Consider the following 12,869-nt stretch of genomic DNA (forward strand, 5'->3'; position numbering starts at 1 on the left):
TACAGACACACTGACACAGACACATACACAGAGACACTGACACTCACAGACACACTGACAGTCATAGACACGCATACAGAGACATTGACACTCGCAGACACACTGACACACATACTGACACAGACACACTAACACACATGCTGACACACACACAGACACACATACACACTGTGGTTATGAAAGTTCCAAGCTGTGTTGGCATGGTGACATACCTGCACAGGGTGGAATACTTATCAGCCAATGTGATTGCTTCCCAAATTCTTGCTGTTTTATAAATGAGTTTTATAATTAATAGTGGTATTGTGTTGTGTCTGTCTGCACTACTCCGGTCCTCCCAGCACGCGCAGCTCCAGCAGCATGCTGATGAACATGATGATGAGTGACGAGAACAACCGTGACATCTACATCACTGTGGTGACCATGCCCCCCTTTCAGTCTTGCAAGGTTTGCAGTGAGCTCGCGGCCACCACCAGACCAGGTATGTGTGTGTTTGTGTTGGTCTCTGTCTTCGTGTGTGTGTGTCTCCTGTTTCTCTGTGTGAGTGTCTCTGTCTGTCTGTGTGTTTGTGTTTCTGTCTGTGTGCTGGGGTCTCAGTCTCCATGCTCTTTGTCTCCCCCAGGTGGCAGTGCCCAGTGCCTGCAGCACGGCTTCATGCTGAACACCAAGTACCAGGTCGTGTACCCATTCCCCACCTTTCAGCCAGCCTTCCAGCTCAAGAGGGACCAGGTGGTGCTGCTCAACACCAGCTACTCCTTGGTGGCCTGCGCGGTGTCTGTGCATGCTGCAGGTACGGGAGCTCCACTTACTTACAATATTATACTTACTCAAACCATACAAAAGATTTATGTTACAACAAGATCATGTGTGTGAGTCTATTAAAAAGGCATTATCAGGTGTTAAACAGTGTTGTTTTTTTATGTTTTATAGCAGTTGATAGTGTAACAGTTTATAAGAACAAACTTTACAAATGAGAGGAGGCCATTCGGCCCATCTTGCTCGTTTGGTTGTTAGTAGCTTATTGATCCCAGAATCTCATCAAGCAGCTTCTTGAAGGATCGCAGGGTGTCAGCTTCACCAACATTACTGGGGAGTTGGTTCCAGACCCTCACAATTCTCTATGTAAAAAGTGCCTCCTATTTTCTGTTCTGAAAGCCCCTTTATTTAATCTTCATTTGTGCCCCCTGGTCCTTATTTCTTTTTTCACGTCGAAAAAGTCCCCTGGATCGACATTGTCAATACCTTTTTGAATTTTGAATGTTTGAATCAGATTACCGCGTAGTCGTCTTTGTTCAAGAATGAATAGATTCAGTTATTTTAGCCTGTCTGCATACGACATGCTGTTTAAACCCGGGATAATTCTGGTCCCTCTTCTTTGCACTCTTTCTAGAGCAGCAATATCATTTTTGTAAAGAGGTGACCAGAACTGAACACAGTATTCTAGATGAGGTCTTACTAATGCATTGTAAATTTTTAACATTACTTCCCTTGATTTAAATTCAACACTTTTTTTTATGAAAAAACAATTCTGCTGTATGTTTTTAATGCACAGGATGACATCTGTACACAGGATAATAAAATAAGTGGAGTTTTGGCAGATCAAAATGTAAACATTTGCCTATATGCAGACTGAATATAGGTGTTAGCTTTGTTGTTTCCGTAGTAGTAAGATTAACTGAAAACATAGGACATCACTGTAACAATCTGTGACTTAGTGGACCACTGTTTGGGTCTCAGTTACCTAAGCAGATTAAACAATCAGTGTATTCTATAAAAGTAGTAACTGTCCCCCGTCATAGAAATGTTTTATCTTTTACCCGGGGTGCATGTACTGAAAATGTAATTAATATTAAAATACAAGCAGGGAGTACACTGAAGGGTATTACACAAAACCCTTCATTTCAGCAACCTGATCATAGTGAGGTAGCTGTTGATGAGGGTAATAATAAAATTGAAACCCTTATTGCAAGTTGTAGGGATTATTCTGGTAGATCTATCCGCACTCAGGGGCTGATTTCCAATAATCTTATTAAGGTTTCTTTAAATACAGCTACTCCTTTATCTCAGTGCAATAAAATACACGTAGTTCTACTTAATGTGCGGTCCCTATCTAATAAAGCTCTTTTAATTAGTGATCTCATCACTCGCTATAAACTTGGATTTTTATTTCTGACTGAGACCTGGCATAGTGTGGATGATAATACTTCTTTAATTGCAGCCTCACCTTCCAGCTATTCTTTTATCTAGCAAGCACGTGCTGGAGGGCGGGGAGGTGGACTAGCTAGCATTTTCCTTGATATCTACAATTGTAAACAGAATAGTTTTGGGGAATTTTTATCCTTTGAATCTTTATCCTTCATACTTGATAGTCGACTCCCTGTACTTATGGTAAATATCTATCGCCCACCTAAACCAAGACAATCTTTCTTACCAGAATTTTCAGAGTTCCTGTCTATAATTTCCACTAAATATGATAGGATTCTTATACTTGGAGATTTTAATTTGCACACTGATATGCTATCTGATTCAACAACTATGGACTTTTTAAGTTTATTAGATTATTTTGAGTTTACTCAGCATGTAACAGGGCCTACACATAACCACGGTCATACTTTAGATTTAGTTATATCTTGAGGACTAGAAATTATCATGTCTCCAACTATCGACCCTGTGTTATCAGATCATTTCTTAATTTAATTTGAGGCTATATTGCCTCAATGTAAAAAGACTGTATTAAGTTCTGTTAAAAGGCGCATTATAAATCCTGCAGTTGTTCAAAAGTTTTCTGAAGTAGTTAGTCTATGTCCACCCATCTCAAGAAGTTCTTTATCAACTGATGAGTTAGTTAACAGATACAACCATCAACTAAAAACTGCTCTTGATACTGTGGCTCCAGTAAAAATTAAAACAGTCTCTGTAAAACGTAGTACACCGTGGATGAATAATGATATACATCAACTAAAAAGAAATTGTCGCAAAGCAGAGCGTAAATGGAGAGATACAAAATTACAAATACATTACGATATTTTAAAGCACTGCCTATCAAAGTATAATGAAGCGTTAATGTCAGCAAGAAGTGCTTACTTCTCCAGTCTTATTGCAGAAAATAAGAACAATGCTAGAGTCCTTTTCTCAACAATTGATAGATTAGTAAACCCCATCTCCTTCACCTGAATATTGCATTGTGGCCTCACCTATCAAGTGTGAAGAATTCTGTAATTATTTTGATATAAAAATACTTAGTATTAAGGATCAAATTCCACAAAATGATTTTGAGCTCTGTGTGCCACCAAAAACAATCGAAACAGAATTACATTAATTTTCTCTGATTAACTTAAAAGACTTAAATAAAATAGTTATGCACATTGAGTCTTCTACGTGTCTTTTGGATCCTATACCAACCAGTCTCTTGAAGGAGGTGTTTAGTAAGCTGTCCAATGATGTCCTTGATATAGTTAATAGCTCTTTGTCATCAGGAAGGTTTCCTTCTTCTTTAAAAACAGCCTTAGTGAAACCTTTACTTAAGAAATCGAATCTGGATAGTTCAGTTCTAAGTAATTTTTGACCTATTTCAAACCTTCCTTTTTAAGCAAAGGTACTTGAAAAAGTCGTTTTTAAACAAATTAATAGTTTCCTTGGAAATAATAACATCTTCGAGAAATTTCAATCAGAATTTTGCGCTAACCATAGCACTGAGACTGCACTTGTCAAAGTGGTAAATGATCTACGTATAAGTACAGATTCTAAGTGTTTATCTGTACTGATCCTTTTAGATCTGAGTGCTGCTTTTGATACTGGGGATCACAAGATTTTAATTGATCGTCTTAGAGAATGGGTGGGCCTTTCTGGTAGTGTCCTAAACTGGTTCATATCCTATTTAATGAATAGACAATATTTTGTTGCCTTAGGAGAATCTACATCTGGACTAGCTAATATTACATGTGGTGTTCCACAGGGCTCCATTCTTGGTCCCATGTTATTTTCTGTATACATGCTGCCTCTCGGGGAGGTTATTCGTAAACATGGGGTGAATTTCCACAGCTATGCAGATGACACACAGATTTATATATCTGTTAACCCTTTGCGGTCCATTGTCGGACCTGGTCCGACATTGCAATTATTCCTATCCGGTCCATTGTCGGACCCTGTCCGACATCATCAAAAAAACGCAAAAAACGGGTTTCTAGTCGTTTTTTCTCCGGAAAAAGTCGAGAAAACCATTCAATGGCCGAGTGGGAGCGACAGGAGCCGAGACAAGCCGATTTAAAAAAAAAAAAAAAAGGCGTATCTCATGATTAGTCATACATGCCCCTGGCAACACATAGGGGTGGTCATAAGGAAACAAGCTGGCTGTTACTGAATCAGCGCATAGAGACTATCACGGACATTTGCAGAGCTTTTTTGAGATGTTATAGTAATAAAATAATGACTTGGATTGCATTATTGAGGAGTTTGGTGATAAAACGAGTTATCAGGAGATGACTGATCGGTATGTACGACTTATTATTATTATTATTATTATTATTATTATTTATTTCTTAGCATATGTGAAAGCAATAGCGAACGAAAGGGTGGGGCGGGGCTGGAGATTATTGAGTGCTTTGTTGATATGCAGGGCCTTTTAAACCCGTTTGACTGTGGGGGAAAAAAAATACTTTTAAACAGCGTTTCTAAAATTAAATGCGCGTGTGAAAATAAATTAGACTGACGCGCACTTAACCCTTTGCAGTCCATTTATTAAATGCGCGTCAGGCACGACCGCCCCGTTATCTGATACCAGGGCCATGTATGACTATTTATGAGATACGCCTTTTTTTTTTTTTTTTCGACTTGTCTCGGCTCCTGTCGTTCCCACTCGGCCATTGAATGGTTTTCTCGACTTTTTCCGGAGAAAAAACGACTAAAACCATTTTAGAAACTCAAAAAACGGATGTCGGACAGGGTCCGACAATGGACCTGATAGGAATAATTGCAATGTCGGACCAGGTCCGACAATGGACCACAAAGGGTTAATAAATGGACTGCAAAGGGTTAACCCTTTGCGGTCCATTGTCGGACTGGGTCCGACATCATATAGCAACGCAATAAACGGGTGTCTAGTCGTTTTTTCGCCGGAAAAAGCCGAGAAAACCATTCAATTGCCGAGTGGGAGCGACAGGAGCCGAGACAAGTCGAAAAAAAATATTAGAAAATATCTCAGAATTTCTTAGTTAAATTCTGATAAGACAGAAGTCTTACTTTTAGGCTCTAATCAACAGATGGACTCGACAAATATTGATCTAGGTATCCTAAAATCAAATATAAAATCTGAAGTGAAAAACCTAGGGGTTATTTTTGATTCTGCACTTTCCTTTGAACCACATATAAAATACATTACTAGAGTGTCCTTCTGTCATTTAAGAAACATTGCGCAAGTTAGATCATTCTTGTCCTTGGATGGTGCAAAGAAATTAGTACATGATTTTATTTTTTCTAGGTGGATTACTGTAATGCTTTATTCTCTGGACTTACAAGTCATGCTATATTACGTCTACAGCTATTGCAAAATGCTGCTGCTAGAATGCTAACTAGAACAAAAAAAAGGGCTCACATTACACCTGTGTTGGCATCATTGCATTGGCTTCCTGTGCATTACAGAATTGATTTTAAAATTCTATTACTAGTTTTTAAAGCACTGAATGGACTATCTCCTCAATATCTAAATGATATGCTAATTCCTTATCAGCCTGAATGCACTCTGAGATCTGCAAATGCTGGCCTTTTATGTATTCCGAGGGAGAATGGTAAAAGGATGGGAGAGGCTGCTTTCTGTTTTAATGCCTCCACACTCTGGAACTCCTTACCCCCTTTTATCAGAGATTCACCTTCAATTGCAATCTTCAAATCTCCATTAAAAACATACCTGCATACCAACAGTGTGGAGTAGTGGTTAGGGCTCTGGACTCTTGACCAGAGGGTTGTGGGTTCACTCCCAGGTGGGGGACACTGCTGCTGTACCCTTGAGCAAGGTACTTTATCTAGATTGCTCCAGTAAAAAAAAAACCCAACTGTATAAATGGGTAATTGTATGTAAAAATAATGTGATATCTTGTAACAATTGTAAGTCGCCCTGGATAAGGGCGTCTGCTAAGAAATAAATAATAATAATAATAATAATAATAATAATAATATAGCTTTTCCATAACATTTTTGTTTTATTCTGAGTTTTATTGTTCTTTTTGTTTTTAATAACTGTACTCTTTTCTTACTGTTTATTATTGTATTTTTGTATTTTTTTCTTCTGTATGTAAAGCGCTTTGAATTGTATTGTACATGAATTGCGCTATATAAATAAAGGTTTATTATTATTATTATTATTATTAAGTACACAGTGTAACCTTTGCCCTCTCACCCATGTCAGGCGAGTGTGAGAGTGACCAGGTGCTGTACTGCAGGAAGGATCCCCCTCACTCAGGGCTGCCTGACTCACTGAATGCCTCCTCCTCGCCTTCAGTGCTTGGTAACCCCTGCAGTTCGCATGATCAGAAACCAGCCCCGCCTTGCTGTGAGGACCACTCCAAGCCCCGCTCCTCCACTTCTTGCCCCGACCAATCGCTGGCTGCCTCTAAGGCACGGGAATTTGCAGCAGACATCTTCAGGATGGCCCAGGGGAGAGCAGCAGGAGAGGAGTGGAGAGAGAGGAGAGAAGAGAGGGGAGGGGCGAGCAGTACCACCTCTGACCGCACAGGTCAAGTGGAGGAAGCTTTTCAGTGCGACACAGCTTCAGTATCAGCTTCCTCTTCCTCCTCCCCACTACAGCAAGGGGGACCCGGGGCAGACGCTGGTTATGTGAACTACACCAAGTTGCGCTACTGCCTGCAACCACAAGGGGGGGCCGAACAGGAGACTGGTGAGTACTGGTGAGACTGGTGAGAGAGACACAGACAAACACCAACGCACACAAGTAGTATTACTCAAAATAGAGGTGGTAGTAGGAGACTGAGTGCTGAGCTACAGTGGGTTCCATGGAAAACATCCACCTTACTGAGGTTGCTGGCGGGAGGGACAGTGATAGCGGGGGGCAACTACGCCTAAACTAAACCACCATCGCTAGGAGCAACTAAAATTGTGTTTTCCAAAAGAGCTTTCCAATTTTGCCCAAATTTACCAGCACAGGTTATGTTATAAGTAATAAATATATATTTATGTATTTATTTATTTCATTTGTATAGCGCCTTTCATACCGAAGTATCACAAGGCACTGTACATAAATACATAAAAATACAATAAAAGAATATACAAATAATAATTAAAATAAATAAATACATTTTAAATTTTAAAAAAATCATTAAAAGCTAGCTATTATGTTGCAGTAAAACCACTAAGATAAAAATGCCATTTTATAAAAACTGTGTTTTAAGTTTAGACTTAAATAACCACAGACCCAGCTTCCCTAACGCATGGAGGTAGAGCATTCCAAAGTTTAGGGGCACTAAAAGAAAAAGCCCTACCACCCGTATTAATGTTATTGACCCTGGGTACAACGAGCCGCCGCGCTTCCTTTGATCTGAAAGTGCGATTTGGGAGATACGCGGTCAGTAGCTCCTGCAAATAGCTAAGTGCTGATCCATTCAAGGCTTTATAGGTCAATAATAAGATTTTAAAATCAAGTCTATACTGTACAGGGAGCCAGTGCAAGGAGGCTAAAACAGGGGTGATATGCTAATTGTTTTTAGATTTAGTCAAAAAATTCTAGCAGGGGTATTCTGAACAAGCTGTAGGCGGGACACCGCACGTTTTGGGATGCCAGAGAGGAGTGCATTACAGTAATCAATTCTTGAAGAAACAAAGGCATTTGTTAGTCTCTTGGCGTCAGATGAGATAACAGGTCTCAGTTTGGCTATGTTTCTCAAGTGATAGAAGGATACTTTAGAAACTTCCCTAGTATGAGACTCAAATGATAAATCAGGATCAAAGATAACCCCCACATTTTTTATTTCAGTTTTAGGATTTGATAAAATACTGCTAGGGTCAAACTCATGCAATCCTACATTTTTTTGTTGGTTATGGGAGCCTACAAACATAACCTCTGTTTTATCTGAATTCAACATTAGGAAGTTTTTGAGACATCCAGCACTTGATATCAGCAAGGCGCAAGCAGCAAATAACACCCTGACAGAAGTATCACCAGGTTTTAAAGACAAATACAGCTGGGTGTCATCCGCATAGCAGTGGAAGTTCACAGCATATTTCCTACTGAATTCACCCAATGGTAACATATATAATGAAAATAGCAATGGACCCAGAATAGAACCATGTGGAACACCGCAATCAACTTTGGTCAATGCTGATTTTTCCTCCCCAATAGAGACAAATTGATAGACAAGATAGGTAAGATTGAAACCAGGATGAGACAAGGCCAAACAGTCCCACTAAGTATTTGAGCCGATTTAATAAGATGGAGTGGTCTACGGTGTCAAAAGCAGCACTTGGATCAAGAAGAATTAGAACTGATGGAAAGTCAGAGCTTATCAGTAGGTCATTGTGAACAAGCAGGCTGTAGTGGTAAAGTTAGAACAATTAATAATTAATTATTCACTTGAATCCCAGCACGTGAACTAATTCTGTGCAACCCCATGCTCACATATTAAATACTTTAAATGCACGTGAAGTGAAGTGCAATCCCCGTGCCTAAATACAATTATACATTTTAAACAGTCATGCTCATTACCCACATTATATCCCGTGTACCAACTACAATACACCAACATTAACACACGCAACAAACATAAAACACAAAAATACACACATGGGCACATTGCCACATATACCCCCCCTTGTGCGTAGCACACATGGCCTCAATGGCCACCTCCCCCCTTAAAATCCCCAAAGTCTCGCTCAAAGTCCCGGGCCAAGAACAGGGACTTCAAGGGGTTCATGGGCGGCAATGTAACTGCTGACAGCTCCCAGGCTGACTCCTTCAGCCGGGGCAGTCCTGGCAGCGGAAAAGCTGTGGGGGCAGGTGGTCCCCCGACCTCCCCCTTCTTCGTAGCCGGCAGATCCCCCCCCCTGTGGGGCTCCGGCCACAGCACTTCACACGTGCTGCAGTGGGAGCAGGTCTCCTGACCTCCCCCACGATCTCCGGCAGTGAAACTGCTGCTGGGGTTGGTGGTCTCCGGACCTCCCCCCCCTTCTTTGTGGCCGGCAGCTCCCCGGGGTTCCTGCTGCGATGCGGAGCACCAGGCAGCCCCAGGCGATGCGGAGCACCAGGCAGCCCCAGGCGATGCGGTGACGTGAAGGCGTCCCCCGGGCGGTGGCAAACTCAGCTGCAGCTCCTCTTGTGGTGGAGGTGGGAGCGGCAAGCAGTCCTCCCACATTGGGGAAGGCGGAACCAGCAGGTATTCACCCTCTGCTGGTGAAGGTGGCGGAGGCAGAGGCAGCTCCTGCTGCTCTGCTCCTGCCGGTGGAGGTAGAGGCAGCTCCTACTGCTCTGCTCCTGCCGGTGGAGGTGGCGGAGGCAGAGGCAGCTCCTGCTGTTCTCCTCCAGGTGGTGATTGTTTAGGCAGAGGCAGCTCTCCTCCTGGTGGAGGTGGTGGAGGCAGAGGCAGCTCCTGCTACTCTGCTCCTAGTGGCGGAAGCGGTGGAGGTGGGAGCAGCGTGTAGTCTCCCTCTCTTGCAGGGGACTGGTGCGGCTCTCCCTCTCTTGCAGGGGACTGGTGCGGCTCTCCCTCTCTTGCAGGGGATGGGTGCGGCTCTCCCTCTCTTGCAGGGGACGGGTGCGGCTCTCCCTCTCTTGCAGGGGACGGGTGCGGCTCTCCCTCTCTTGCAGGGGACGGGTGCGGCTCTCCCTCTCTTGCAGGGGACGGGTGCGGCTCTCCCTCTCTTGCAGGGGACGGGTGCGGCTCTCCCTCTCTTGCAGGGGACGGGTGCGGCTCTCCCTCTCTTGCAGGGGACGGGTGCGGCTCTCCCTCTCTTGCAGGGGACGGGTGCGGCTCTCCCTCTCTTGCAGGGGACGGGTGCGGCTCTCCCTCTCTTGCAGGGGACGGGTGCGGCTCTCCCTCTCTTGCAGGGGACGGGTGCGGCTCTCCCTCTCTTGCAGGGGACTGGTGCGGCTCTCCCTCACTTGCAGGGGACGGGTGCGGTTCTCCCTCTGTCTCGGAAGGGGAAACCAGCAGGCATTCTTTCTCTGCTGGTGGAGATGGGGACAGCAGGCATTCTTCCTCTGCTGGTGGAGATGGGGACAGCAGGAATTCTTCCTCTGCTGGTGGAGATGGGGAAAGCAAGCATTCTTCCTCTGCTGGTGGAGATGGACACAGCAGGCATTTTTCCTCTGCTGGTGGAGATGAGGACAGCAGGCATTCTTCCTCTGCTGGAGACCCTGCTGCCTAACTATTTATCATTTTTAAAATATGGGTAATAACTCCAAGAGTGTTTTTTAATCATTTTGTATGAATGGGGTCATAAGAACATAAGAAAGTTTACAAACGAGAGGAGGCCATTCAGCCCATCTTGCTTGTTTGGTTGTTAGTAGCTTATTGATCCCAGAATCTCATCAAGCAGCTTCTTGAAGGATCCCAAGGTGTCAGCTTCAACAACATTACTGGGGAGTTGGTTCCATACCCTCACAATTCTCTGTGTAAAAAAGTGCCTCCTATTTTCTGTTCTGAATGCCCCTTTATCTAAGAGAACATGTCGTAGTTCAGAGCTTTAATCCTAGATTTCTGTTTGCTATAATTGATAAATTAACTAATCCTTCTCCAAATAGTTCCACCCTTGATACTGGTTGTAATCCTAGCTGTACTGACTTCTTAAATCATTTTAAAAATAAAATGCTACACATTAGAAATCAGATTCCACAAACATTCTATTAAGGAGGCTTGTTGCGCAGTATTACCTATGAGTGCCTCCAGGCCCGGTTCAAAGACTCAAATCCCCCCGCCCCCAAAAAACGAAACAATCAACACTAAGTACTTTTAAAAAGGGACCTTCCTAACCTTCTCTGGAGCAATGTCAGGGAATAAACGTGTTGTGCTTCACGGGTAGCAGTGGGGGGGGGGGGGGGGTTGTATACTTTCTAGTCTTAGCCCTATTCCTGTGTCTGACCCTGGAACATCAATTAGTTCCGTAATACCTGTCTTCAAAGCAAGAGTGGGGAGGTGAAATCGCTTAATTTTACCTGCCGGTGATGGATGGTTTTGGGACTTGTATACATGAATAGAAATGATAGGGGTTAAAAAGTAATGCATTGGCAATTACTAGGGTTGCCGCAATATCAAAATTACAGTTTTTGATTATTGAACCATTTATTGAAATTTCGATATCTGTGATACAATATTTAAATTAGTTTTACATCATTTTAGCATTACAAATTGCAGTAAAAAATATTTTTAGTTTAATATAAAGCATGTTTATTTTGGTAACTGGTTTTGAAAAATTGTGCTATAAATTCAAGTTAACAGGTAAAACTCACTTGGGTGGATGTAAGTATAGGCTCAGTGCAAATACTTGCAGATGCAAAATTCAGATTGCATTGCGGCCAGGCAATTATTTTGCACTGTGCCCTATATAAGCTTAAGAACATTGCAAATTACTCAAGACGCACAAATAATGAGCTGCAATTATGATAATGAGGGTCACAATGAGTGCATTGGCATTTAGCAGCTGCACTTGCAGCCCAGAGGTGACAGAGTTAGGAGTACAGAGAACAGTAGGTGCTGTATGGCATTTGTGGAGCACGAAAATATAAAGAAAAAAAAATGTCAGAGAAAGGGAAACAAGTTCCCTTGGCGCACAGAAAAGAAAATAAAAGTTTTATGAGAAGGAGCTGAGAGTCATTACAGCCAAGGTCACTCAGCATGAAACTGAGTTGTTTGGAAAAGCCTCATCCAACATCAGTTGTGCTAGTATCCTTAGGACATTATATGTATTGACCTACCCTTTCCAGTATGACATCCAGAAATTTGCCTAGCACTCTGGAAAAGGTGGATTGGGATATCCCTCCAGACATTCCAACTGTGGTATGAAACCAGAGGCTAAGTAGTGCAGAGAACACAGCACTTTCACATGTGCAGGGATAGCGGTCCCTAGATTGACGCTGGGGTCTAGCTCAGCCCTCAATTCAGCTATTAGGTGTAGGATGACCTGTGGAGTGAGACGATAACGCTTTAGCACCGCATCCTCCGGCATCCGAAAACAAAGTGACCCTGGGATTGAATATGCAGGGTCTTCTTCATCTTGCCCTTCTCCTCCGAACGTGTTCCTGCCTCTCCTCAACAAGAGCCAAGTGTCGCCGCATCAGGAAGTGTACCACAGCAGCCATCCACAGCAGACCAGTAAGTGATCGTGAACTTGCTATAGGGTGTGAAGGATTTTTATATGAGGTAGAAGGTGGTGCAGAGGTGTTTGCAGGTAACCCACAAACACTTAATAAGAAGTGCATTAAAGTGCTATTACAAAATGCTATGACATACAGTATTAATATAAAGTACTAAAATATACTATCGTACTACTATGATGTCCTAGAGCAGGGGTTCCCAAACTGGGGGCCGCGACACAGTCCCGCGCGGACCGTGGGAGCAATGACATTCTATGTATTTTTTTTCTATTAATAGTGAAAAGCAGGCGCCAACGGCATCTGTAACTGTAGAAAAATAAAGTGTAACAAGGCTCTGTTGTTGGCCAGATCAGCATACTATTCAAATTTAATTCAAACAAATGTAAATAATTCTTGGTTTCTTTTTAACACAGTAGACAAGTTATTAAATCGGCCCAAAAATAATCCTGCTATTAAATCAGATTCTTCTTTTAGCTGCACTGACTTTTTAAACTTTTTTAACAATAAAATAGTGGCCATTAGAAACCAAATCGCACTGGTACTTTCTACTCAGGAAATC

At 42.6% G+C, this 12,869-nt stretch overlaps 1 protein-coding gene across 2 annotated transcripts in view; it reads left to right on the plus strand.

The window, feature by feature from the left end:
• LOC117402161 (DDB1- and CUL4-associated factor 15) overlaps positions 1–12,869 on the plus strand; it is a 59,560-nt gene that overhangs the window by 24,868 nt on the left and 21,823 nt on the right. Inside the window, exons 5-7 of one of the 2 annotated variants that reach the window (XM_059007930.1) lie at positions 339–478; positions 620–787; positions 6,398–6,886. In XM_059007930.1, coding sequence (XP_058863913.1) covers positions 339–478; positions 620–787; positions 6,398–6,886 — 797 coding nt within the window. The remainder of the gene's footprint in view (positions 1–338; positions 479–619; positions 788–6,397; positions 6,887–12,869) is intronic. The other variant, XM_059007931.1, reaches the window with a different exon arrangement.

Source organism: Acipenser ruthenus, chromosome 36 (genome assembly GCF_902713425.1).
Source record: "Acipenser ruthenus chromosome 36, fAciRut3.2 maternal haplotype, whole genome shotgun sequence".
Classification (NCBI taxonomy): domain Eukaryota; kingdom Metazoa; phylum Chordata; class Actinopteri; order Acipenseriformes; family Acipenseridae; genus Acipenser; species Acipenser ruthenus.